The sequence below is a fragment of the Ipomoea triloba genome, chromosome 7 (genome assembly GCF_003576645.1).
Source record: "Ipomoea triloba cultivar NCNSP0323 chromosome 7, ASM357664v1".
Lineage (NCBI taxonomy): Eukaryota > Viridiplantae > Streptophyta > Magnoliopsida > Solanales > Convolvulaceae > Ipomoea > Ipomoea triloba.
In genome coordinates this window covers 22,854,803-22,881,413 of record NC_044922.1, presented here as the reverse complement: position 1 = coordinate 22,881,413, position 26,611 = coordinate 22,854,803, and the positions used below count along the sequence as shown (strand labels likewise).

Sequence of the window (26,611 nt, the reverse complement as noted above, 5' to 3'; positions counted from 1 at the left end):
TATATATATATATATATATATATATATATATATATATATATATATATATATATATATATATATATATATATATATAGTTGGAAAAGTAGCATAAAATGACATTTTATGTGGCTATTTTGTGGTACAAATATATGTGGGTCCACTTCCAATTTGGCTCGTGTCAAAGTGGATTCAGGTTCTTTGTAGTTAAACGAAGAGATTGATATATTGTACGCTCAAAATGAATAATGGGTGAATGAGAAATTGGTTCTCAAAGTAGACTCATTTTAAAGCATATTGAGTGCAAATCAAATCCCAAAATGAGTCTAAAAAGACTGGACTCGTGTACACGGGCACGAATGTCGTCCGGAAATTGGATGACCTTGCGTGCTAAGTTATGCCAAATTTTCATATCAGTTTTCCATCTCTGAACCACTGTCTGCGGAAGGTAAATGAGCTTACCTTCCGCGACTAAACAAAGTTACGTTCTGCGGGGAAGGTTTACCTTTCGCGGTTCGGAAGTTGTTCACGTTCCGCGACTAGAAATAAGCTTACGAACGTAGCTCACCTTCCGCACGTAACTTGAAGTGACCTTCCGCAGTAGTCTCAGGCCAGTCAATTCGCTTTCTGTAAGTGACCGTTTGGAGGATTAACTCAAGCTGTTATAGAATTAATTTCAGATTAATTTCAATCATTATTTCCAGAGTTAATCTCCTATTAGTGGTTGGATGTTTCAGAGGTTATACTATGATTTTTAAATGCCATGTTTATTGTGTTATTAATTCCTCTCCTCCTATATATTCCAGGTTAGGCAGTAACATTTTACATAGCACAAATGATCTGAGAAATTCGTTTTCTCCTCTCAAAACTTTGCTCTCCCTTCTTTCTAGCCATCTGAGTTCATCCCACGCTCTAGTTCGCCGGGTTCTAAGTTTGAGTGCTCAACACTTAGAATCGTAGTACGTTTTATCCATGGAAGCCTAGACAGCAACGCTCATAGCACCTTGGGAGGCGATAAATAAGGTTTTAAGAAGAGAGTGCAACTCGACTAGTACTTGTAACCTACCCAGATTATCCACCTTCGTCCTTCTTGTTTTTCCAGAAATTATAACTTTTCGTGGGTTTATATTTTCCATTTCTTAGGGATTCTGAACTTACATATATTAACCCCAATAGTTATGCAAACATGCACCAATAGTGTTATGAAACGCACAACAAAAAACCCCAATGTACAAAGCACCATTAGATACGCATCACCATAAAATGCACTATTAGGTATGCATAAAAGCACCACAAAGTGTTATAAAACGCACAATTAAGTGTGGGGAGGTATGATGTATTTGGGTGTGTGGTGCGATTTGTGGCACATTTGTGCATTTCATTGTTGTGCATTTTTCTAACACTATTGGTGCATTTTTTATATACTATTGGTGTGTCCGCACTGATTGCTCGTTAAGGCGTGACCGCTTTTGAGCTAATATTCGCCGCTTTTGAGCTGATATATATATATATATATATATATATATATATATAGTTAGGATCATATGAAATCACTTGTTTAGGTAAGATCGTGAGATCAGATCTTGTGCATCTATTTAATAATTTAATGGTCTAGATTGATTTAAGATGCTAAGTTGAAGTGTATGCGAACGGTAATAAAATGTGTGTGAATGGTGATTAAGTGTGTGCAAACAGTGATTAAATGTGTGCAAATGGTGATTAAATGTGTGCGAATGGTGATTGATGTATAATATTTGATCTCAAAATTTTTTAATGGTAATGGTCTAGATTGATTAAGATTCCAAGTTGAAGTGTTTGCGAACGATGATTAAATGTGTGCGAACAAAATGTGTGTCAATCAATCTAGACCATTAAAAAGTATTACATGAATGCACAAGATGTGATCTTATTGGAACCTACCCTTTCTTAATGAGCACCTAGGTAGCAAGATAGCCTTCCCCCCAAAAATTCTTCCAAACACAGCCTTAAACTGACTTCATGTATGCCGTATGCATACACGCACAACACATATACCAATAGATGTATATGTATTGAATTGTGTTTGCGCTTTTGACCCAAAAAATGAAAAGGGCGATAGCATTCCAAGATTTAATATAGTGGTTCGTTGTCTGACTTTAGGAGCGAGGTTTTATAGCCTTAGAATTAGTCTGACAAAATTGAAATCAACTAATAAAAAAAGGAAAAAGTGTCAAATAGGCCACTGAACTTGTAGCTTTTGTGCAATTGGGCCATTGAACTTAAAAAGTGTGCAATTCAACCAATCGTTATACCCTACACCACGGTGCACATAGCAATGTGCACCGTGGGACTAAACAGCGCCGTTCCACTAAAGTGATGGGACGGACGCCGTTTAGTCCATCCAATCGCCGTTATTTTTTTTAATTAAAGTATATAAGAGATGAAGAGTCTTCCTTAACAAGACTCCCGACTCTCTCGCTCCACTCACTGCACTCCCACTGCACTTCCACCAAGCAAGCAACACTCTCAAGCAAGCAAAACACAAACGATTCACACCAGAACTCAAGAACATCAGGACAAATACGCATTGATCAACAACAAATACACATCTTCATCGACTATCAAGAGCACACGGAACTAAAAGGTAAATTAACAAACATTGTTGATCAACGACATTGTGCAAAAAAAAAAAAAATGTTTGTATATATATCACATATGCATTTGCATTTGCATTCTAGCATGAACATTTACTGATTCTCAATATTATAGCATTTTATCATCCACATTTGTTGATTTTTAGTATTAAACCTCATCAAACATCTGTGTTAGGTTATTGATACTAGGGCTTAGATTCTGTGTATTATTATTAAAGACTCTGTGTATTATATCATGTCATTGTCTGCATTTTAGGATGTTACCATTCCCACATTGTTGATTCCAAGTTTCCAACATTCTTGGTGATTGATAATAATGAGAAATATATTCTGTGTATTGTTGTTATTGAGTTTGTGTATTCGCGTTAATGTGTTTGTGTATTCTTCTTACTGACTCTGTTTATTCTACATTGTTGTGTTGAGGTTATTGATACTAGGGCTTAGATTCTGTGTATTAGTGTTAAAGACTTTGTGTATTTTAGCATATCATTCTGTGTATACAATAATGTTACCATCCCGCATTGTTGATTCCAAGTTTCCAACATTCTTGGTGATTGATAATAATGAGAAGTATATTCTGTGTATTGTTGTTAATGAGTTTGTGTATTCTTGTTAATGTGTTTGTGTATTCTTCTTACTGACTCTGTTTATTCTAGCATTTTATCCACATTGTTGTGTTGAGGTTATTGATACTAGGGCTTAGGTTCTGTGTATTAGTGTTAAAGACTTTGTGTATTGTAGCATGTCATTCTGTGTATTCTACAATGTTAATTCTGTCTTTTCTATTATGTGACAGCAATGTCAAGTTCTGATAAAAGTGATAAAGTCCTGGCAACTGCCTTACAAAGAAGAAAGAGAAAGAGAGATAGTGCAGCTACGTCAAAACCACAAACAGAAGACAGGCAAAAAAAACAAAGAAAGAAGCCTGCAACAAAACGAACAAAGAAGGGGAAGGAAGTAGAAGAAGACAAACCAAAAACAAAGAAATACTTTACTGTTCGAACAACTCCTAAGCAGTTGTTCACCCTTGTCAGTAGTTTAACCGAGGATCAGCATCAAGCCGTAAAGGATATAGGATTTGGACCATTACTAGACATCAAGCTGACTCATTGTGATGGTGTGCTAATCAAGCACATNAATGCACAAGATGTGATCTTATTGGAACCTACCCTTTCTTAATGAGCACCTAGGTAGCAAGATAGCCTTCCCCCCAAAAATTCTTCCAAACACAGCCTTAAACTGACTTCATGTATGCCGTATGCATACACGCACAACACATATACCAATAGATGTATATGTATTGAATTGTGTTTGCGCTTTTGACCCAAAAAATGAAAAGGGCGATAGCATTCCAAGATTTAATATAGTGGTTCGTTGTCTGACTTTAGGAGCGAGGTTTTATAGCCTTAGAATTAGTCTGACAAAATTGAAATCAACTAATAAAAAAAGGAAAAAGTGTCAAATAGGCCACTGAACTTGTAGCTTTTGTGCAATTGGGCCATTGAACTTAAAAAGTGTGCAATTCAACCAATCGTTATACCCTACACCACGGTGCACATAGCAATGTGCACCGTGGGACTAAACAGCGCCGTTCCACTAAAGTGATGGGACGGACGCCGTTTAGTCCATCCAATCGCCGTTATTTTTTTTAATTAAAGTATATAAGAGATGAAGAGTCTTCCTTAACAAGACTCCCGACTCTCTCGCTCCACTCACTGCACTCCCACTGCACTTCCACCAAGCAAGCAACACTCTCAAGCAAGCAAAACACAAACGATTCACACCAGAACTCAAGAACATCAGGACAAATACGCATTGATCAACAACAAATACACATCTTCATCGACTATCAAGAGCACACGGAACTAAAAGGTAAATTAACAAACATTGTTGATCAACGACATTGTGCAAAAAAAAAAAAAATGTTTGTATATATATCACATATGCATTTGCATTTGCATTCTAGCATGAACATTTACTGATTCTCAATATTATAGCATTTTATCATCCACATTTGTTGATTTTTAGTATTAAACCTCATCAAACATCTGTGTTAGGTTATTGATACTAGGGCTTAGATTCTGTGTATTATTATTAAAGACTCTGTGTATTATATCATGTCATTGTCTGCATTTTAGGATGTTACCATTCCCACATTGTTGATTCCAAGTTTCCAACATTCTTGGTGATTGATAATAATGAGAAATATATTCTGTGTATTGTTGTTATTGAGTTTGTGTATTCGCGTTAATGTGTTTGTGTATTCTTCTTACTGACTCTGTTTATTCTACATTGTTGTGTTGAGGTTATTGATACTAGGGCTTAGATTCTGTGTATTAGTGTTAAAGACTTTGTGTATTTTAGCATATCATTCTGTGTATACAATAATGTTACCATCCCGCATTGTTGATTCCAAGTTTCCAACATTCTTGGTGATTGATAATAATGAGAAGTATATTCTGTGTATTGTTGTTAATGAGTTTGTGTATTCTTGTTAATGTGTTTGTGTATTCTTCTTACTGACTCTGTTTATTCTAGCATTTTATCCACATTGTTGTGTTGAGGTTATTGATACTAGGGCTTAGGTTCTGTGTATTAGTGTTAAAGACTTTGTGTATTGTAGCATGTCATTCTGTGTATTCTACAATGTTAATTCTGTCTTTTCTATTATGTGACAGCAATGTCAAGTTCTGATAAAAGTGATAAAGTCCTGGCAACTGCCTTACAAAGAAGAAAGAGAAAGAGAGATAGTGCAGCTACGTCAAAACCACAAACAGAAGACAGGCAAAAAAAACAAAGAAAGAAGCCTGCAACAAAACGAACAAAGAAGGGGAAGGAAGTAGAAGAAGACAAACCAAAAACAAAGAAATACTTTACTGTTCGAACAACTCCTAAGCAGTTGTTCACCCTTGTCAGTAGTTTAACCGAGGATCAGCATCAAGCCGTAAAGGATATAGGATTTGGACCATTACTAGACATCAAGCTGACTCATTGTGATGGTGTGCTANAAGCTGACTCATTGTGATGGTGTGCTAATCAAGCACATATTAAAGAAAATGGACATAGAACGATGCTCCATTGAAATTGGAGATGGTGATGATGAGCTGTGTTTGTTAGAGGATGATGTACAGTTTACACTTGGACTCCCGCGGGGCAAACTCCCTGTCGTAGAGGGCACTTCTAGTAATGAGACTGAAGGATTCAACACTTTGGTCAGGGATTGGAGACTGAGATGGGGGGTAGAGAAGGGAACCCCAACAACCACTGAAATGCTAAACAAGATTGTCGAGAGACAAGACAGTGGTGACACGTTCAAGCGTGACTTTGTCATCTTCGTGGTTACAACACTGATAAGGGGTTACAAGAACACTTTCTGCAATTACAGAATTCAATACTCACTGCAAGATGTGAGTAAAATCAAAGAAATGAATTGGTGTGCTTACACCATAAAGAGTCTGCTAGACACTGCAGAGACTTGGAAATCAAACAATGATTCCTCATACAGTGGCCCTGCAACTTGGAAATCAAACAATGATTCCTCATACAGTGGCCCTGCAACTTTGAAATCAAACAATGATTCCTCATACAGTGGCCCTGCAACTTTCCAATCAAACAATGATTCCTCATACAGTGGCCCTGCAACTTTCCTAATGGTATGCAATACTAACTTATTCTTATAATTCTATAAATTATTGAATAAAATTCCTTACTTGAGTCTGTGTATTCTATGTGTACTCTGTTGAAAGTTTCCGTGTATTCATGTTCACATTCTGTGTATTACTAAGTAATATTCTGTGTATTATAGTTATTCATTATGTGTATTCACTTATATATCTCTGTGCATTAGTTATTCATTATGTGTATTCACTTATATATCTCTGTGCATAGTCCTATCATTATGTGTATTCACTTATATATCTCTGTGCATAGTCCTAAATACTAATGTATTCACTTATATATCTCTGTGCATAGTCCTAAATACTAAACCATAAGTCCTAGATCATAACCACTAAATGTTTGTTCTAATCTTTGTTTTTTTTATTCTTTGAAGCTTTCTTACCTTGATCGAGTCCAGATCAGGGGGCTTGTTCTCACACAGAACCCTCCAACCATTAGAGAATGGACAACAAAAGACATTAAAGCAACGCTTGCAATGCATAGGAAGCCAGGGAAGTATGGTAGAGGAAAGGTGATTGATAGAAGGCCAATGCCTGAGGAGGAAGTGACTCATAAACCAATTAAGTCTGAAACTGTGCAACGAGTCACTGACTCACTAAAGAAAATGACTTCCAGTATTGCAGAGTTTGGAGAAGTCATGGCAGGAATTGGAACCAACAATTCAGCAGCTGAAATCATAAAGAACACTTTTGTCAATTTCTCCCACACTGTCAATCCAACACCAAGTCCAAATCCAACCCCACTGGTCCCACCCGAGAGCCTGCTAAAAGATGATGATGTCTTCAACGAGCCAAGCTTCTTAGAGGTAGTCGCTGAACTTGAAGTTGCCTTCTATGCAACCATGAGGAACATCTCTCCTGAAATCAATGCACCTTCTTTCCAGCTGTTAACTCCGACACCATCACCACCACATTTTGAAAATCCACAAGCAGCAACAACATCACCAGCAGAAACAACAGCAGCAGCAGCACCAGCAACAACAGCACCACCACATGCAGCAGCAACAGCAACAAAATCACCAGTAGCAACATCGCATGCACCAACAACAGCAACCCCATCCTCAAGAAGGCGATCACAAAGAGGAAAATCAGCCCAGCCTTCACTGGAGAAGACCCCACCACCACCAACACAGAGAGAACAACAAAAAGAAGCAACAGCGTCTCCAAAATCTCCCGAGATAGCAACCATGTTAGAATACATGCCTACAATACACATAGTGTATAACTAGAATACACAGAATATTGGAAAACCAAAATACAAAACACACATCACCTTGTGTTTACATTACAACTAACATGAATACACAATCTCTCTGACCACAATACACATATTGAATTCAAAGAATACACAAAATATTCACAAAAACACACAAAAATCCACCAGACTGACATTCGATAAACAAAACACAATACACACTCTATTTTACATACAACTACAATGAATACACAGAAACATTGCCTGAAATACTCACAGTTCATTAAAAAAATACACATAATATCCACACAAATACACAAAACTCATCTTCTACCCTTCCAATCGCATAGTTGTATCATAAAACAATCCTAAAACCAGTATCATATAATCAAAACACACGAATCAAAGCATACGAATTCAATGATTTTCATAAACACAAACAAAATCACAAAATCAAACATAAAAAACCTGGATTACGATCGCCTGAAATAGCCAATCCAACCGGATCATCGAGTTCTTCAGTCGCAACCACCTCCTGCTGCGAATTGACGCCTTGCATATCCTAATGCCTGAGAATCCAAGAGCTACGACTGTATATTTGTTATTCGTGAGTTCAAAAATCGGAGAAGAAGATCGCCATAACCGCCACAACACAAACAATTCAAATTCACTGTTTTTTTTATATATATTAGGAAGTTAACGGAGGAAACGGACGTGATTCCCAAAATAACGTCCACTTACTGGCTAATGGACAATACGACGCCGTTTTGATTCCTGGTGCACAATGCTACGTCCACCACGGTGCATGGTATAATTTGCTCAATTCAACCATCAAACAAGCAAAATTTGTGCAATTGGACCATTTTTACAAAATTTTTTAATTCAATTTGAGTTAAAAACATTTCAATATTGACTCCCAACTAGTATGGCAGAAGAAAATGTCACTCTTAATACATATATGTTAGTAATATAATTGGATTTTACCAGAAAATTTTTGTAAAAATGGTCCAATTGCACAAATTTTGCTTGTTTGATGGTTGAATTGCACACTTTTTAAGTTCAATAGCCTAATTGCACAAAAGCGATAAGTTCAGTGGCCTATTTGACACTTTTTCCATAAAAAAATTAGCATTTTTTTCATCATATTAAATGCATTAAAAATAAAAGGGGAAGAAGTATTGGTTGACAAAAATGCTTCGCTGACCGTTGTTGTAATTTTAGCAAGGTGGCACCAGTAAGGAGTGACCATCCAAATCTTTCTTCATACTCAACTCTTTCATAGAATTCATTGATTGATATATTGATATTTGAACCTCACAACAACATGCAATGAATGAAGACGATGAGTTTAAAATTCATGTTATTATATACCCTAATATGCAACATGTTTTCTATTTAGACTTTTTCTGTGGGCGGATTTTTTTTTTTTGTTGCATTAAATCTATTAAAAAATACAAAATTATATGGTATATATAATACTCTGTCCATATTCCCCAAAAAGAATTGCAGTGTAAGAGAAAAATGCATTAATTTATAAAATATTATTATATTTAATATTTTTTTTTTTACTACCGTCTCTATTATAATATAGTAAATGTCCATACATATTTTTTCAATCTATTGAAGCACAAAGAGTCAACGCCCTCTCAGAGATTTGAACCTGTGACCTCTCATTTGAGAGAGCCACATTGATGTGCCATTATTATATTTAATATATTGTTGGACATTTTTTAAAACAAAAAAGAAATAGTATTAGATCAATAATTGGTTCAGAAACGGAGGTGGTACATCACACCACTCCGAGTAAGTAGATCCAGCTCCCTCGGCCTTAGCCAATGTATGGGCAACCTGATTATCAGTCCTTCGAATAAAACGAACTATGCAACCCAGAATAGAGTTGACTAATTGAATACATGAACACATAACTAAGCCAATATAAGAACGAATTACATTAGCTAGAATGAGTAAGACTAGAACAAAAAACCAAGCAATCAGATTCCACCTGGATATTTGATAGACCACAATTCTTCAGCCATGAGAGAGCTTCCTTTACAATCATAGCCTCAGCTAGTACTGGAATCTGCGGGCGTTGAAGAGGGCCATTAGCTATTGCCTTGAAGGTTTCATTGTCGGTGAGGAGGACAATACCAAACATTGTTGATCCTTGGGGATTATAGAAGCAGTCCTCGACTCGACAAATTCACTCCATGGTTGGCTCCTAAGATGCGTGAGGAGTTACTGCTGTTGCTATCAACCCGTGTGTGTGGGTTGTGCAACGTATTTTAATTTAATTTGTTCTCCTTCTAGCGGGTGGCAAGACCACGAGGTTAGTTGTATTAGTTGTGCAACCCAGTGGTGTGAGTTGTGCAATTCGTTGTTGTGGATTGTGCAGCCCGTGTGTTCGGGTTGCGGAATCTATTTTGATTTTATTTGTTATCCGTCTAGCTAGTGGAAACATCATGGGGATTGGTTGTGTTAGTTGTGCAACCTAGTTGTGTGAGTTGTGCAATCTGTTGTTGTGGCTTGTGCATCCCATTTGTGTGGGTTGTGCAACATATTTTAATTTTATTTGTTTTCCGTCCAGCTGGTGGAAAGATCATGAGATATCTCAACAGGTTCAATAGACATGGGGTCCAACGAGACTACTCAACGTGTTTGTTGAACGCCCTAGTGAGGTTGTGCTAGTTCTGCAACCTGTTGTGTTGTAGTGTGTAACCCATTGTTGTGTGTTGTGCAACTTGTTCTTGTGTGGTGTGTAACTTATTTTTGAGATTAATTATTGAGCTTCTAGTTTACTGATTTACCCTTTATTAGTTATTAAGTTGTCTATGTACGCTTGGAATTTCAGAAATCAGCTACAAAATTTGGGATCACAGTTCTTGTAAAATCTATATAGTCCATATCAGTCCATAGTTCTCACATAGGGACTAGTTCTCATGTGATATGCCCCTATATATATAAGAGACGGATAAGGTGAAACACTTTTAAAAAAAAAAACTCGGTGAAATTTTTGAGAATAAACTACCAATAATTTGAGCATATTCTACTTGAGAAATTCACTCTCCGTGATTCTATGATAGTAAAACGTCTATATCAAACGGTGTCCTAGCCACTTGATTATCATTCTTGTTGAATTTTGCAAGGATTTTATCAATATAATGAGATTGGCTCAATACGAGACCATTCGGTCTCTTAATGATTTTAATCCCGAGGATCAAATCAGCCAAACTCATATCCTTCATATCAAATCTCGCATTTAACATATCTTTGGTAGACTTGATCATTTGATCATTACTACCAACGATGAGTATATCATCTACGTATAAACAGAGAATAACATACCCGTCTATCATGTCCTTAACGTAGACACCCTTGTCACTCTCATTTATTTTAAACCCATTGAATATAACATAACTCATAATATAATCTTAAAAAAAAACTCATAATATAATATAATTTTCATTACTCATACAACTACCACAAAATTGGACTATTCTCATCCATGTTATGCACATTGATCTAGAGATTAGCTCAAATCTAAAATAAAATTATCCCATCATATTCATTAATTGTTATACCATGGACCATGATTCATATTGCAGTGTGAATTTTGATACAAAAATTGTGTACCTTCAGTTAACACATTCTGTACTTACAGTTAACAGTTTCTGTACATGTAAGCAAATAACTTAGGCAAAAACTTGTGTGAGATAGTTGGTTATTTGATTAATGAGGTCAACAACCCGACCCATTGATCAAAGATACAGATTGAGATTCATGAAATAGTCTCTCACAAGTGTCACCTAATAACTTATAATTACTTACACATAATATGATAGTTACATGTACAGAAATTGTTAAACTGTAAGTACAAAATATGTTAACTACAGATACAAAATATGAATGTCATTTTTAGACCAAGATCCACACGACAATGTAGACATTGGTCCATGGTATAATTTGTCCATATTCATATTCAAACAAAAGTGGAAATTATAAATAAGATAACGTTTAGCTGTCAGTTTATACCTTAAATTAATATTGATGATAAGCACATCATGTTTAGAGTATTTCCTTATGGTAATATGGGTAAATTGGTAATTGCAAATGAGACAAAATATAGGTGGCTTAATTTAACAACGGATCAAAGTTAATCAACAGGCTTTTTGTCTTTTTATCCAATGAAAATTACGGCTTTGTTCATTTTATTCACGGACAAAACATCCTGCCTCCAAATCTTCATCAACTAATAAGATTGCAATTATATGCTTTGATTATTAAAAGGTCAATTTTTCGAAATAGCCCTTAGATTATGATAATCCTATCAAGTTGGCCCCTCTCTCTTACTTTTTTTTTTTTTTTTTTTTTTTACCACTAAAATTTTCAAATAACTTCGAGAAGGGTTAATTAGCTCATATTTGAGAGCTCCGCCTAAATTTCATTTCATGGCAAATTATCCTGGACCATGGTACACCTTGCATTATAGACTGTAATCTAAAAATAACCTTCAGATTCTTTATATGTAATTGACACATTCTGTATCAACCGTTTCTGTATCTGTAGTTATTATATTATGTGTCAACAATTATCAAATTATTTGTTTACATATACAGAAACTATTAACTGTAGGTACAAAATGTGTTAACTGAAGGTACATAATTTTTGTATCAAGGTTCACAATTGTGATTTCACCCTTCTAAGTAGCCAACAAATCGAAATTCATCTGTCTTAGATTTTTTTTTTAAAATAAAAGTTAAAAGATCTTGTAAAATCTGTTACGATTATGTAAAGAGTTAATTCTGGATTTAGTCTTTCGACCATCACTTATTTGTAATTTGTCATAGACTTTTTTTTTTTTTTTGAAGACTTAGTCATTGACTTTTAAAACTACCAAATCTAGTCATTAAATATTGAATCATTTCTAATTGCAATCAACTGTAAGATTTTTCTGTGTTAACCGTTAAAATTAAGGGTGAACTTAGGACTACAAGAATAAAATAGGGCTTTATTTTTCGGTGTGAGAAACAATTGGCGCAATGATCATGATTTTTTAATTTTACACTCAATATTAACAATTCATATAGGAAAGAGATAAAGACAGATCACAATTTGAAAATATTTAATAGTCAATGACTAAAATTGGTAGTTGCGTTCTAAAAAGTTAATGGCTAAAATTAAAAATAAATGATCATAAAAGAAACTAAATTTAGTATTAACTCTTTTGTAATAATAATAATAATAATAATAATAATAATAATAATAATTTTTGCTTTAAAAAAAACATAGGGAGCAAAGCAAATTATTAAAAGATAAAGAATTTAGTAAAGAAATGAGGAGTCATACGCATTACCCAACATGACTACTCTCCAAATTTATTTTTTTTCTTGTCTGTCACCCAAAATATATTAAGTAATCCTTAAATAAAAAAATAATTTTGTTTAACTCTTTTGCACAAAAGGACCAGTTTCAAGGAATCTTTCCCATTAATTAAATGAGGGTGATCAGAGGGCCAATAATAGAAGTTGTAATAAAATAAACATATGACAAGGCTGCAAGGCAACAATATCTGTTGTTAAATCCCAAAACCTTCATTTTAACTAACCACTCCTCATCAAATCATTAATCTATCTTTTCTTTTATAAGGGCATGATTCTGTATTACACAACATTTTGTGTTCTTAATATTTCTTCTAAACGAAAAGATCAGAAATTAAATTTGACAACCTGGGTTTCTTGTGGGAGTGAGAAGCAAATTACATGTGGTTTTTCTTTTATTTTTATTTTTATTTGTTAGAGCACGAAGTGGAGTATCATACTCAGACTAATCTCTATTTGCACCGGTTCTTGTTAGGATCAAGCGCTTACCAATTACCACTTACACCAAAAGTTATAGCTAGTAACAAAGGTGCAACTTTATTTCATTATAGCAGCCCTTACCACTTACGCGAAAATCTATAACTAGTAGCGTAGGCGCAACTTTATTTCCTTGTAGCGCCACACATTTTCGAGACATTGGGTGCTGGACTTGGCCTTTACCAACCCCCGCCCAACAATTTTTCTCGAACTAGCTTTGATACCACTTGTTAGGATCAAGCGCTTACAACTTACGCAAAAAATTATAGCTAGCTAGTAACGAAGACGCAACTTTATTTCCTTATATTTACACATTTTTGAGATGCTGGATGCTGTACTTGGTCCTTTAAACCCTTTACCAGCCTCCGCCCAAAAATCCCTAAGTCACTAGGTGCTAGACTTGGTCTCTACCAGCCTCCGCCCAACAGTTTTGCACTTCCAACAAGGGTACATCTACCCACACTAACCAAAAATCCCTAAGTCACTAGGTGCTAGACTTGGTCTCTACCAACCTCCGCCCAACAGTTTTGCACTTCCGACAAGGGTACATCTACCCACACTAACCAAAAATCCCTAAATCACTAGGTGCTAGACTTGGTCTCTACCAGCTTCCGCCCAACAGTTTTGCACTTCCGACAAGTGTACATCTACCCACACTAACCAAATTGGTTACGCAAGCGGTGCTTATTTGGTAATTGATTGATTAGTTTTGTTTTGTGTGTAGAGTGAAAACTGAAAGGAAAGGGGAGGGTAACAGAAACTTGTCATTCTGGCTAATCTCTGAAAATTACAGGAGGCCATAAAATGTGGCAAAAATTATGGTTGACTGCAGAAGAAGCAAGTAGCCATTAATGATTCAGATTAAGACTTTTGATAGAGCAAAGCATACAGCTGGTGGCAACACAACCTAACTAACAATCATAACCACAGGGAAAATGGGGTTTATCACTGTATTATAATTTGACATCAATGGTAACCAAATCTATAAAAAAGATTGCATTGCATTATATCATGTCAATTCATATCAAGATGGTTGATAACTAATTTGGAGAATGAAACCTCTCATTAGTCATTGCTCATCCTAATAATCCACTACACCTTTACCAATTGCTTTACAAAGGAATCATAATACTATATCTTTTATATATATAAATATATTACAAATGGACCCTTTAATGGCCTTGCCACCAAATTACACTTTGCTTTCTAAAATCATATGCTAAATAGTAAATACCACACCCAAAGAAAAATTATTAGGTGCCCAAATCAATTACAATTATAAGAATAAGGGAAACTAATCATCTCAGATTAGACCTAAATAGGGGATTAGCATTTAGCAATTCTCTTCCTATATACAGTAATCTCTTCTCCGGGCTTCCAATCAAGAATAAACCAAAGGTGATTTGATTACAACTCCATTTTCATGTGAGGGCTACTCACTGCTGCATCAAACAATTATCATCATAAGTAATCAAAACTAGAATGATGGGGGTAAATAAATTTCACTGCCAAATCCTAAAATTACCAGGGTAGTTTTGTGGATGCAATGCCATATCCTTTCCGGGATTTTGGTTGAGTCCCATTTGGACAACACTTTGCAGGTCATCATCACATAGAGGGAACTGGAATGGAATGAATAAAGTTCACCATAAATCTCCAAGCAATACCGTATTTACTTGCCCTTTTTAAGGGGATGACATGAATTGTGGTTTGTAGAGTTGGTGGGCAATTAAATTACCTGACTAAGGGTTTCACCGAATCCGTCTAGGGGAGGTAACTGCATTCCTAGGGGGTCCACTTGGCATTGGTTCACTCCCCCATTGGTATGTTGTTGTTGAGGAATTTGCAGGTGCTGATGCATAACATGGAAAGTTGGTAGCGAGGAATCCAATGGGCACATTGGTTGACATATCTGAACAAACATGGTTGGTCCCGGGTTAGCATTTTCTGTTGCAAATAGCTAAAAATGGCCATTACACTAGTAGGATTAATACTCACATCCTTGGGTGGAATGTTAAAATCCAGTCTTGGGTTTACAGATGCTAACTTCATGGATAGGAACTACAAGAAATAAAGCAAGATAGATAGTTTATTAGCCTATAAATAAACCAAGATATATCAAGATTCCGTTTGACTAATACAGAGCACTAATTTACCTCAACTTGTCTTTGCAGGGACTGAACATAGTTTATAATTTCATCCAGCATCAGTGCTTTTCCAGTTACCTGGATGAAAATTAGCCTTAACTTGTCAGAAACTGAATAGACTAATAATGAGAGCAAGATTTCTCTGACCAAAACTAATAATAATAGTCAAACAATTCCTGCTCACCTTATTACAGCCTGGGACAAGATCTTGTAGAAGCTTCATTCTTTCACTAATCTTCTCTCTTCTTACCTAATCCAAATTGCAAAACAGGCTGTCATTTTTACAATCACTAATGAAATAACAATAAACCAGTTTGGTCTGCGTGAGTGACCATGCACTCTCATCCTTTATCTCTTAAGATCAGGACTTCAAAACCCCCTTCTTATGGAAAATTTAATATGATCAGCAATTTGCCTCTTAATTGGGCCGGCTCGATACACGATTAGGTAAATGATAATTAGTCTGAATATGATACGGGCTCTCCTTTAATTAGGTAACTCACTCTTTCTGCAAGACTATGGCTATCAGTAGCTTGACCCCTTCTTGCTCTAACATGAATATAATCCTTTGGGGGCTCCGGAGGCTTCTGGGATTGCTTTTCACTATCATCCCCTGTGGTTTTATTACCACCATTTTCGCTCCCATTTCCTTCAGTTGCCTTGGATCGCTTCAGGCTTGGACTATTATTATTATCTGCTTCAACACCCTGAAATGAAGAAAGTTTTTATTTATATTAATCACATTTTCAGTTCATATCTGGAATTAAAAACCAAATCGAATTGAGTTGATCGATCAGTTCACAGTTGTTGATACCTTATCTTCCTTAGCTTTCCCTCTTGAAGGCGCTTTCCTCTTCCTGGAAGTCAAATCATTAGGGCTTTTCGAGCCGCTACTGGGAACTTGCTCCGAAACAGAGGATGCCTCGTTAGAATTGGCATCAGAGCCCGGAACCGGAGGCAATGGGTTTGCGGGCTTCAATTCCGCACGGGATAGACCGGAATTCCTGTTTTGCACCGGGGATCCAGCTTGCTTAAGAGCAGGGCTACTGGAAACCCTAGGCAACCTGGCATTACCCAGTAATGGAGCAGCAGATCTATACGGCGATTCAGAGTTGGTGTTTAGCCCTAATTGGCTCGTTCTGCCGTTGAAACTACGGCTCCCGAAGCAGGAAAACTTGGCGGCTCTCTCCGCAAAGCCGGGATCAGCCGGGAGAGCCGGCAGAGGAGGCGGGTGGTGGTTCCCCAAACTGGGCAACCGGAGCTTGGGAGGAGAGCTCAGAGGCGTGCTGTAGCAAGAAGTGTTGGCGCTGTGAACATTAATGTTAGCGTCACTGTTCCCAGAATAAGAGGCGGCCATGGCGGAGGAGGCGATGAAGGAGGGGGGAGAGCTGCAAATGTTGCCGAGTTTTCCGATGAGTTCACGGATTGCCAAGCCCTCGGACACGGCGGAGGCGGCAGGGGAGGACACCATGGAGCTCAGGGCAGACTCGAATTGGGTGTAGTGATCAAGAGAATCGTCCCAATTCGGGTTCATAATGCAATCCGAAGAGCTCCAGCTGGGCACTGAGAACGGAAATGGTGGCGGGGGAGTTGCGCCGTTCAAGAAATAATCTTTCTCCATACCCAGAAAAGATTTAAAGGGAAGAATGAGATCAGAAAGGAGGAGAAAAAAGGCAGAAGAAGAAGAAGATGGTTTCTGTAAGTGCAAGAAAAGCAAAGGGAAAAAGGGAAGTGGGGAAGAAGAGGGGGAGAGAAGAAGAGGGAGTAAAGGGAGTTATATAGCCGAAAAGGTAAAGCTGTGCGCTTTGACCTTTTCTGTTTATTTTTTTATGTTTTCAAAAAAATGGAAAATTGCAATCAGGTGCTAAGCACATTGGTTCATAGTCTGACTTAAAGATAATGACTGTAAATGGATTAAATATTTTGTACAAAAGACCAGAATCTGATCAGTAAATTGATTGTACAGAAGACAAAAGTGATTTACTTTTGTAACAGTTTTAAAAACAGTTATATAAACTTAAAATTAGTCTGATAAAATTGAGATTACTTCAAATATAATAAAAAACATGGAAAATTGGTGGATTTTTTGAGAGGGGAGGGGAGAAAGAGGAAGTTATAGGCGGAAAGGAAGGGGTTAAAGTGCGTGCCGGGGCTTCAACGTTAGAGAAGAGAAGAAAAGCAGTTTTCCAGCCTCTACACCATCTAGACTCTCCAGGTTGCATTAGCACACACAGGAGGAACTCTTCCAATTCACCACCCTTATCCTACTTCCGTTAGCCCACCAATATTTCCCATCATTGCCAATCACTTTTTTTTTTTTTTTTATGATGACTATATGAACAAGTCTAAAATGTCTAAATAGTATTTTTAATAGGATCAAGTATTCAGTACGATCAAATATATCACATATGGCCTCCATGGATTTAGTAGAGAGTATTTGAATTTTGAAATAAGAGACTAAAGTTCGGAACTTGGTACTTTGACAGCGACAATGTGAGATTATGTTCAAAGTGGACAACAGATCCCTTATGCACGCCGTCCAGATCTCTTGTGCACGCCGTCATTTGACCCTGTTTGCTAAACTGTTGAATTACCGTGATTTATCTTCTTTCAGGCCAGGGTGTGAGGACGTTTAGAATTGAGAATTCAACCTTTTGAGAGAATAAATATATCACATATAATTGTAAAAATTCTATATATATATATGTGCCCACTCTTTATATTTACTCCGTATGTATTTAGTTTACTCTATGTAAACTATGCAATATATAAACAACAAAACAAATTAGGGGATAACACTCCTCTTACTACAATACTCATGTGTTTGTATATTTTGAGCCGTAATAGATGAGGAGTAGGAGTAGAAGGCCAAGGTTAAAAGAGGGATGCACAAGATCACACAACTACTACCGTAATTAATGAAAATTTGTTATAATTTTGCCTTCTAATTAACTCAGTTTTTGTTTGATAGTTGTACGGTAATTGCCGATAGATTGTATGCAAAATAATAGAATTTATGGAATAAAGGAGTAAAGAGAAAAATGTGAACTCAAAATCTAGGAACTTCAAAAGCACATCTTATTAATCCTTCAACATATATAAGGATACAATTTCATCCTATTTCTCATATAAGGCAATTGATATATATATATATATATCAATTGCCTTATATGAGAAATAGGATGAAATTGTATCCGTAGATTGAGTCCAGATCAAGGGTCCAAATTGGAGATTTAAAAAAATGCGGTGGCATTATTGTAATTTTGTGTAAATTTTTTTTTGAAGAAGGGTAAAAAATAGGCCATTGAATTATTTGGGGGATAGCAATTAAGCCATCGAACTCCAATACGCTCCAAATTCATCCATTAACCTGTAAAAAAAAAGAGCAATTAACCTTTTTAACAGGTTACCAACAGGTTTTTGCTGATTGGGATGCCAAGTGGATTTTTTATTTTTTATTTTTATTATAATTATTTTCCTACTAAGCATTTGACAAAAAAAAAAAAAAAAAAAAACCTAAGGATTTGACCCTCAACTATAGCTTCTTTATTTAATTTTATGTTTTTTTTTTCTTTCTTTCGCGATTGTTTGTGGTATTTGCGATATTTTCGAAAATTTCTTCATCATCCTTATTACCTTTATGTTCATAATTTTCTTATTCAAAAATATCGCAAATACCACAAATAATCGCGAAAGAGAGAAAAAACGTAAAATTAAATAAAGAAGCTATAGTTGAGGGTCAAATCCTTTTTTTTTTTTTTTTTTTTTTTTGAGTCTAATGCTTAGTAGGAAAATAATTATAATAAAAATATAAAATAAAAAATTCGCGTGGCATCCCAATCAGCAAAAACCTGTTGATAACCTATTAAAAAGGCTAATTGCTCTTTTTTACAGGTTCATGGATGAATTTGGAGTTTATTGGAGTTCGATGGCTTAATTGCTATTTTCAAAATAGTTCAATGGCCTATTTGTACCTTTCCCTTTTTTTTTGCTTTCCAGTGCACATTTTTATGCAATATAGTGCATACTTTCCCTTCTTCTAGTGCACATTGTTCATTCTTCCAGTGCACATTGTTATGCCATATAGTGCACATTTTTCCTTCTTCCAGTGCACATTGTTATGTCATACAGTGCACATTGTTCATTCTTCTAGTGCACATTGTTCCTTCTGCCAAAGCACATTGTTGTGTCATACAGTGCACATTGTTCTTTCATCCAGTGCACATTTTTATGCTATACAGTGCACATTGTTGTGCCTTCCAAAGCTTTTTTTTTTTATTGTAGATAACGAACTTTTTTTTAAAAGATCAATTAATCTTGATCATTAATTACTAATTTGAGTTAAATATTGTTTGTTTGTTTATTATTTATGGTCGTTTATGATTTGTGATAATGATCCTATATTAAATTTAATTTTTTCAATAATTGTTTCATATTTTTGTGCCTTCAGTGTGCATATTTTGCCTTCTAGTACACATTTTCCCTTCTTCCAGTGCATATTTTCCCTTCATCCAGTGCACATTATTGAAGTTCGTAAGTGATGAATTTTTTATTTTTTTATCTACGGCTGAAATTCTATCTCACTTCTCACCTGGGGCTCCTATCTCACCCGAACCCCTTCCTATATATATATATATATATATATATATATATATATATATATATATATATATATAAATAATTTCAGGTGCGGCCGTGCTCTCCCGTGCGGTCACACACCACTCAATGTTACGAAATACACCACTCAATGTTAAGAAACACACCACAATGAAACACAATGAAACACACCACAATATTAAGAAACACACCACAGTGCATATTTGTGTGGTGTGTTTCTTAACATTGAGTGGTGTATTTCGTAACATTGAGTGGTGTGAACCGCACGGGAGAGCACGACCGCACCTGATCATGACTCTATATATATATATATATATATATATATATATATATATATATATATATATATATACACACACACACGCGCGCGCGCGCGCACACACACATACACACACACATAGGTCACCAATAAGTCAGTGGGTTTAATTGCTCCAAAATAAAATGTTTGTGGATTTAATTGCAACTTTCAAAAGTTCAAGGGTCTAATTGACTTCTTAGCAAAAGTTTTATGGTATATTTGACCCTTTTCCCTTGTTGTTGTTGTTGTTGTTGTTATGATTATGATTATGATTATGATTATGATTATGATTATGATTAATAATAATAATAATAATAATGAGTTTTTTATTTTTATAATATTATTAGAACAATTAAATTAGTGTACACAAAAGAAACTCATTACATTACTACATTGTAACAGAGTCAGTAGTACTAAAAAAAAATAAACTCATTACATTTTTTTAGTTTTTTATTTTTCTATTCTTTTTTTTTCAACTCTTTTCTCAAATATAATCATATTTACTTAATTTGATATGTTTCTTTCAACTATTTTAAAATGTGAAATGTATTATATTTTGAACTCTTAGCTTAAAAAAAATATGAATGTTATATACTATAATTATCATAATAATGCATTTTCTTCTATTTGCTTGGATAAAACATGATTTCTTGTAGCACAAACTTTAATTTATTACTCCAAAACTATGTTGTTTCAATTAGAATGTACATTTTATTACAAGTTAATCTATTATGTTTGAGAAATTGTTTTCTCTACTTTAAAAATTTAAATGCAAAGATTTCATTATCTAAATGACAGTAATATAATGACAAGTGAAATCTCGAGCATATATACACAAGAAAAATCTATGAATTTTTATACTATAACTTCGTTGAATAACTCTTTAAATACTCTTCAAAATCATTAGTAAATATATTATAATCATATCTTTTTTAATTAACAAAATAAATTTTATTGACTTACCAATTGTTATCAAAATTGCATTTAGAAGACTTAATTTATTTTAATATAAAAAGTGTTAGTAAATGATTTTTATTTTCAATCATAATTTGATTTTTATTTTTTTTTATCATAATTATTTACAACAATACTCATATTTATTACTTTGATTACAAGTTGAAAATATTTATTTTGATTGTTAAAAATAATCAATTTAACTTCTCAAAAAAAAATAATCAATTTAATTGTTTGTATTAATTAACTTTCATATTTACATATTATATTAATGAGAGAGAGAGAGAGAGATATGGGCTTAGGATCCCATTAGAACACAACCATGAGAAAACTAAGAATTTATCTTAATCCAACATCTGTAAAAATTGGATGATTCATATCAAATTCAAAAAAAAAAAAAAAAATGCGGTGGCACTTTCATAGTTATTATCAACTTCACTTTGCAACTTAGAACTTAGAACACTATACTATACACTTTGTAACAATTAATTGTACATTCCAATATAACTTTTAAAAAAATAATGCAATGAAAACTAAATTTTAAATCTAAATCATAAATGATAAATCCTAATTAGTAAAAAGTAAACCCTTAAACCAAATAAAAATGAAAAATCTCAGTCATAAACTCTAAAATTCAAATCCTAACTGTAAAGCACTTTTGCACTTTTGCAAGTGCAATTTTTTAATATTAAACGTGCACTTTGTTAATACTAAATGTGCACTTTGTAACAACTAAATGTGCATTCCTAAAAAAATCTAAGAAGTGCATAGTATAAGGTTCTAGATTGCATAGTAAAATTCGTGATAATTATGAAAATGTCAACGTGTTTTTTCCGTTCAATTTTTTTAGATATAAGGCTGGGGTTGGTGTTTTGTTTTCTCCCTAAGGACTTGTTCTCATTTGATCAAATACATACATACATACATACATACACACACACACACACTCACACACATATAGGTGGTAGCTGCAATCAAAATACTGATACATATATTCTAGAGAAAATGACGATGATTTTAATCCATTAATTATGCCTAAATTGTATACCCATCCACTCAATCCATAAATTAATGCTCTTTACAATTTTTTTCCCTTTAATTATGTTGAAAGTGGTCGTTTCAATTCATTACTTATAAATTTTGTTAACATTAAAATTTTATTTTGATTTGTCAAATTATTAGAGGATAAATTGATCATTTTGTAAAATTTTTCCAAGTATAAAAACAGAGGCTTTCACATTGAGGATTTCAAGTGAATGTCGGATTTGCCGTAATGTTGATTACATGAGATCAAATACCTTACTTTACAATTTAGGCATAATTAATGGACTAAAACAACCCTTTTTTTTTTGTTCTTTTAATTTCATAAAAACGAATTCCTTAGTCTCTTTATATATTTTATTTTTCACATTTTGAGAAAATATGTAATATGAATTTCTATATTACACTTACATATCTTTATTATATACGAGCAACTGAGTCTTAATACTAATTATATCAACAATTTATTTTTCACCAATAAATTATATAATCAATTTTTATAGTAATTTTTTTCATAAAATTTAAATTATTCAATTCATCCTCAATTCTTTTAAATAAACTAAATTAGCTATTAAATTATTTATCAGGAACATAATTCATAGAATTTTTATCGCATTACAATTTTAATTATGTCACATTGCATTTTTAATTTTTAAATTATAGACAAATAAAACAAATTTGTTGCTTTAAAAAAATGCTTTCTAATTATTCTTTATGAGAAGATCAAAACGGGAGTATGATTAAAAATCTAAAAATTATGTATGCCTGCATTAAACAGTTAAGAACTAAATTTATTACGAAGTATTTAATAATAGGGAAAATTCATCTCATATTCTCGTGTAATCAACTGTACAACAAACTCAATATTCACTTGAAATCATCAATGTTAAAAACTTCCATTTTTTGAATACTTAGAAATTTTTTACAAAATGACCAATTTACCTTCTAATAATTTGACAAATCAAAATAAATGTTTAAATTTAATAAAATTTATAAGTAATTGATTGAAACAACGACTTTCAACATAATTAAATGGAAAAAATTGTGTAGAACAATAATTTATGAACTGAATTTACAATTTAAAAATAATTAATGAACTAAAACCGTCATTTTCCCAATATTCTACTTCAATCTGGCATCATCATAATGTAATTCTTATATGTAGCTTAAGATCGAATAGAGGCTCCTTTTCTTTCCTGGTGTTTTCCACATCATTCTATCAGCATATAGTATTTCTTTTTAACTTTTTATATGTGGAAAATGGGCGTAACGAAAGTGAAATATAAAGCGGCGAAACTTAAATTGCGGGATTTTTTTTTTGGTTGGGTTGATGCTGACGTGGTATCAACTTTGTACAATTGTATGCATCAACTTTGAAGTTAAACTGTACTTAAGTCAGCCATGCATTAACAATACATGTGCAATTTTATTTATTATATTTCCGCCGACTAGAAATTCAATTTTATTTTTTATTTTTTGCTTTTTGGCAATACAACGATTATATATATTATATATAGGGAATGGTTCAAGTGTAAAGTTTATCCTAAATAAAAATGGTATGAGATCTAAGACGTTGACCTAATCTAAATAAACGACTCAAATTGATGGAAAATTTTTAAAAAATGCGCTTCCTAGCAACATGGATGTAAATGATCAAGTGTCTCGAATTGACGCACCTTAAGCTTCAAATTTATGCACTTTAAGCTTTAAACATAAACACATTAAGCGTTAAACGGATGCACCTTAAACTAAAAAATGACGCACCTTAAGTTTTAAAGATACGCACCTTAAGTTATAAACTTACGCACCTTAAGCTATAAACTTACACACCTTAAGCTATAAAATTACACACCTTAAATTTTAGACTTATGCACCTTAAGCTGTGATCTTATGCACCTAATGCTATAAACTTACGCACCTTAAACTATAAACTTACACACCTTAAACTTTGAATTTACTTAAGCTTTGAACTTACTATACACACTTAAGTTTTTGATTTTGACAATATCAAAGGCTGTGATTAATCCACACGTTTTACCTGGGAGAAGTGATCCCTTATATATATATATATATATATATATATATATATAATTCTTTTTCTTTTGCCTATTTTATTTACACCCAACTGTGAAAAATAAAAATAGACATTTTAGTTCTCAATGCAATATTATTTGCCAATTATTCTTGTGAGTTTAATTTGTCTGGTAGAAGACATGTAATACTTACTTTTTAATAATTTGAGTAAATGGATTGATTTTAATTATTTACAATTTAATTGGTTGTATTAATTAATAACGTATTAGTGAATATAATTTATATAGGGAAAATAACGGTTTCTGTCCATTAATTATACCTATATTAAAGACTCAGTTCATGAATTATTACTATGGAATAAGGTTCAAATTGACCACTGAACGTAACATGAAAGTCCAATTAGGCCACTGAACCAAAAAAAAAAGTGCAATTAAGTCACTGAACACTCCAAATGTATGCAATTAATTTTAAATTGCCAACTCACCGTCCATGTAAGCAACTAATCTGATGAAATGGATGGTAACCTGCTATCAGGTGAAATTGCATACATTTGGAGTGTCTAGTGGCCTAATTGCACTTTTTTTTTTGTTCAGTGGCCTAATTGGACTTTTACGTTCAGTGGCCAATTTGAACCTTATTCCTTATTACTATATACATGTTTCCTCCTTTAATTATGTGGAAAGTGACAGTTTTAATCTATTACTAACACATTCTAAAATTAACATTGCACTTCAAATTCTCAAACTTTTGAAGGACATATTAGTTATTTTATAGAGTTTTATCAAATTTCCTCAACTAAATCTTCATATATATCAGATTGTTTTCATTCGTAATGAAGAATTGTTAGTTTTCTAAGATTTATAAATATTCATATACTTATCTTTAGTTTCAAAGTTAAATGTTGATTTACTAGTTAGAAAATAAATTTATCTTTCTAATTAAGTAATAAATGTGATATTTATATGTTTGGCTTCATATTTCTATAGTAGTGTTGTATATGATCAGTATGTCTTATTTGTAATATTTTTGTTTCTTACATATATTATTGAAGAGCATTTAAGCAAAAATGAATGCTCAAATAACAAACATCGGTTTGTGAATTATAATATGTATATTCTCAATTTTTCATATTAATATTTCTTTATGTGAGCAAACTATTTCATAACAATTTTTTAAATATCAGTCAATAATCTAATATGCTTGTTTTTTGTGATGTCCAAGTCTTGTCGCAAATGAAAAATTGAAAACGTAATTATAGTGTGGTAGAACCACTATTTTTTATTATTTTAAAGAAAATAATGAAATGACATATGAATTGAAAATGTTCATAGATTGAAGACTTATTCTAACTTTTTGACATGAAAACAACAAAGTACTTAAATCGGTAATATATATTTCAACCAGTAATATTTAATAAATTTGGAAACAAACACAAATTTGAAATTTTAGATACACTCCAATGGAAAAAGAAAAAAAAAGGTGTGCTAACCTCAATTCGTCAATGATTAATTAATTATTTAATATAAAATGAGTAAGATGTCTCTCAATAATATTGAAATTTAAAATACATTATTAATATTAACATAATTTGTTAGTGGTGGTAACTGTCACTTTACACATAATTAAAATGAAAAATTTGTGTATGGTAATAATTTATGGACCGAGTCTATAATATGTGTATAATTAATGGACTAAAACAACAATTTTTCCATTTATATATTTACAAATTTACATCAATGATATGCTAATTATCAAATGTCAAGTTGGCTTTCAAAAAAAAAAATCAAGTGTCAAAATTTTAAATAATAAAAGAAAAATGTAAATAAGTACTCCGTAAGAGTGCTTTAAAAAAAAAAGTACTCCGTAAGAGTAGTTAAGTTGACGTTTTTGATACTTAACAGTTAACATGATAGAAAAATAAGATAAATAAAAGTTATGTTATTTTGGTCCGACTAATATAGTCTCTTCATTTTTATTTTTATTATTATTATTATTTTTTGGTGGTAATTTGAAGCAAAAGGAAGTTAAACGACCAAAAAAAAAAAAAAACTCTCACCTTTTAGATCTCCCTTCTGGAGACATCTAGTCGCAATAATCTCCAAATACTTTCTGACAAATGGTCTAGTATAAGTTTGTTCTAAGTTAATAAAATTATAAACATATTTGTTGATTCAAAAAGTATGG

At 33.4% G+C, this 26,611-nt stretch overlaps 2 protein-coding genes across 3 annotated transcripts; one reads left to right on the top strand and one right to left on the bottom strand.

The window, feature by feature from the left end:
• The first annotated feature begins 3,410 nt into the window (after positions 1-3,410).
• LOC116024355 (nucleolar protein 58-like) lies at positions 3,411-5,637 on the top strand. The gene is made up of 2 exons (XM_031265250.1): positions 3,411-3,729; positions 5,291-5,637. The coding sequence occupies exons 1-2, from the start codon at positions 3,411-3,413 to the stop codon at positions 5,635-5,637; spliced, it is 666 nt and encodes a 221-aa protein (XP_031121110.1).
• Positions 5,638-14,447: 8,810 nt separating this feature from the next.
• On the bottom strand, positions 14,448-17,237 carry LOC116026215 (transcription factor bHLH62). Of its 2 annotated transcripts, none has more exons than XM_031267694.1 (8): positions 16,298-17,237; positions 15,987-16,190; positions 15,668-15,733; positions 15,493-15,561; positions 15,335-15,397; positions 15,075-15,248; positions 14,862-14,958; positions 14,448-14,778 (listed from the first exon to the last, which is right to left on the bottom strand). In XM_031267694.1, exons 1-8 carry the CDS (start codon positions 17,102-17,104, stop codon positions 14,744-14,746), a joined length of 1,515 nt encoding a protein of 504 aa, XP_031123554.1. In that variant the 5' UTR covers positions 17,105-17,237; the 3' UTR covers positions 14,448-14,743. The 2 variants fall into 2 exon arrangements, with proteins under 2 accessions (XP_031123554.1, XP_031123556.1); XM_031267696.1 differs by having other exon boundaries at positions 14,448-14,775.
• Between the last annotated feature and the right edge of the window lie 9,374 nt (positions 17,238-26,611).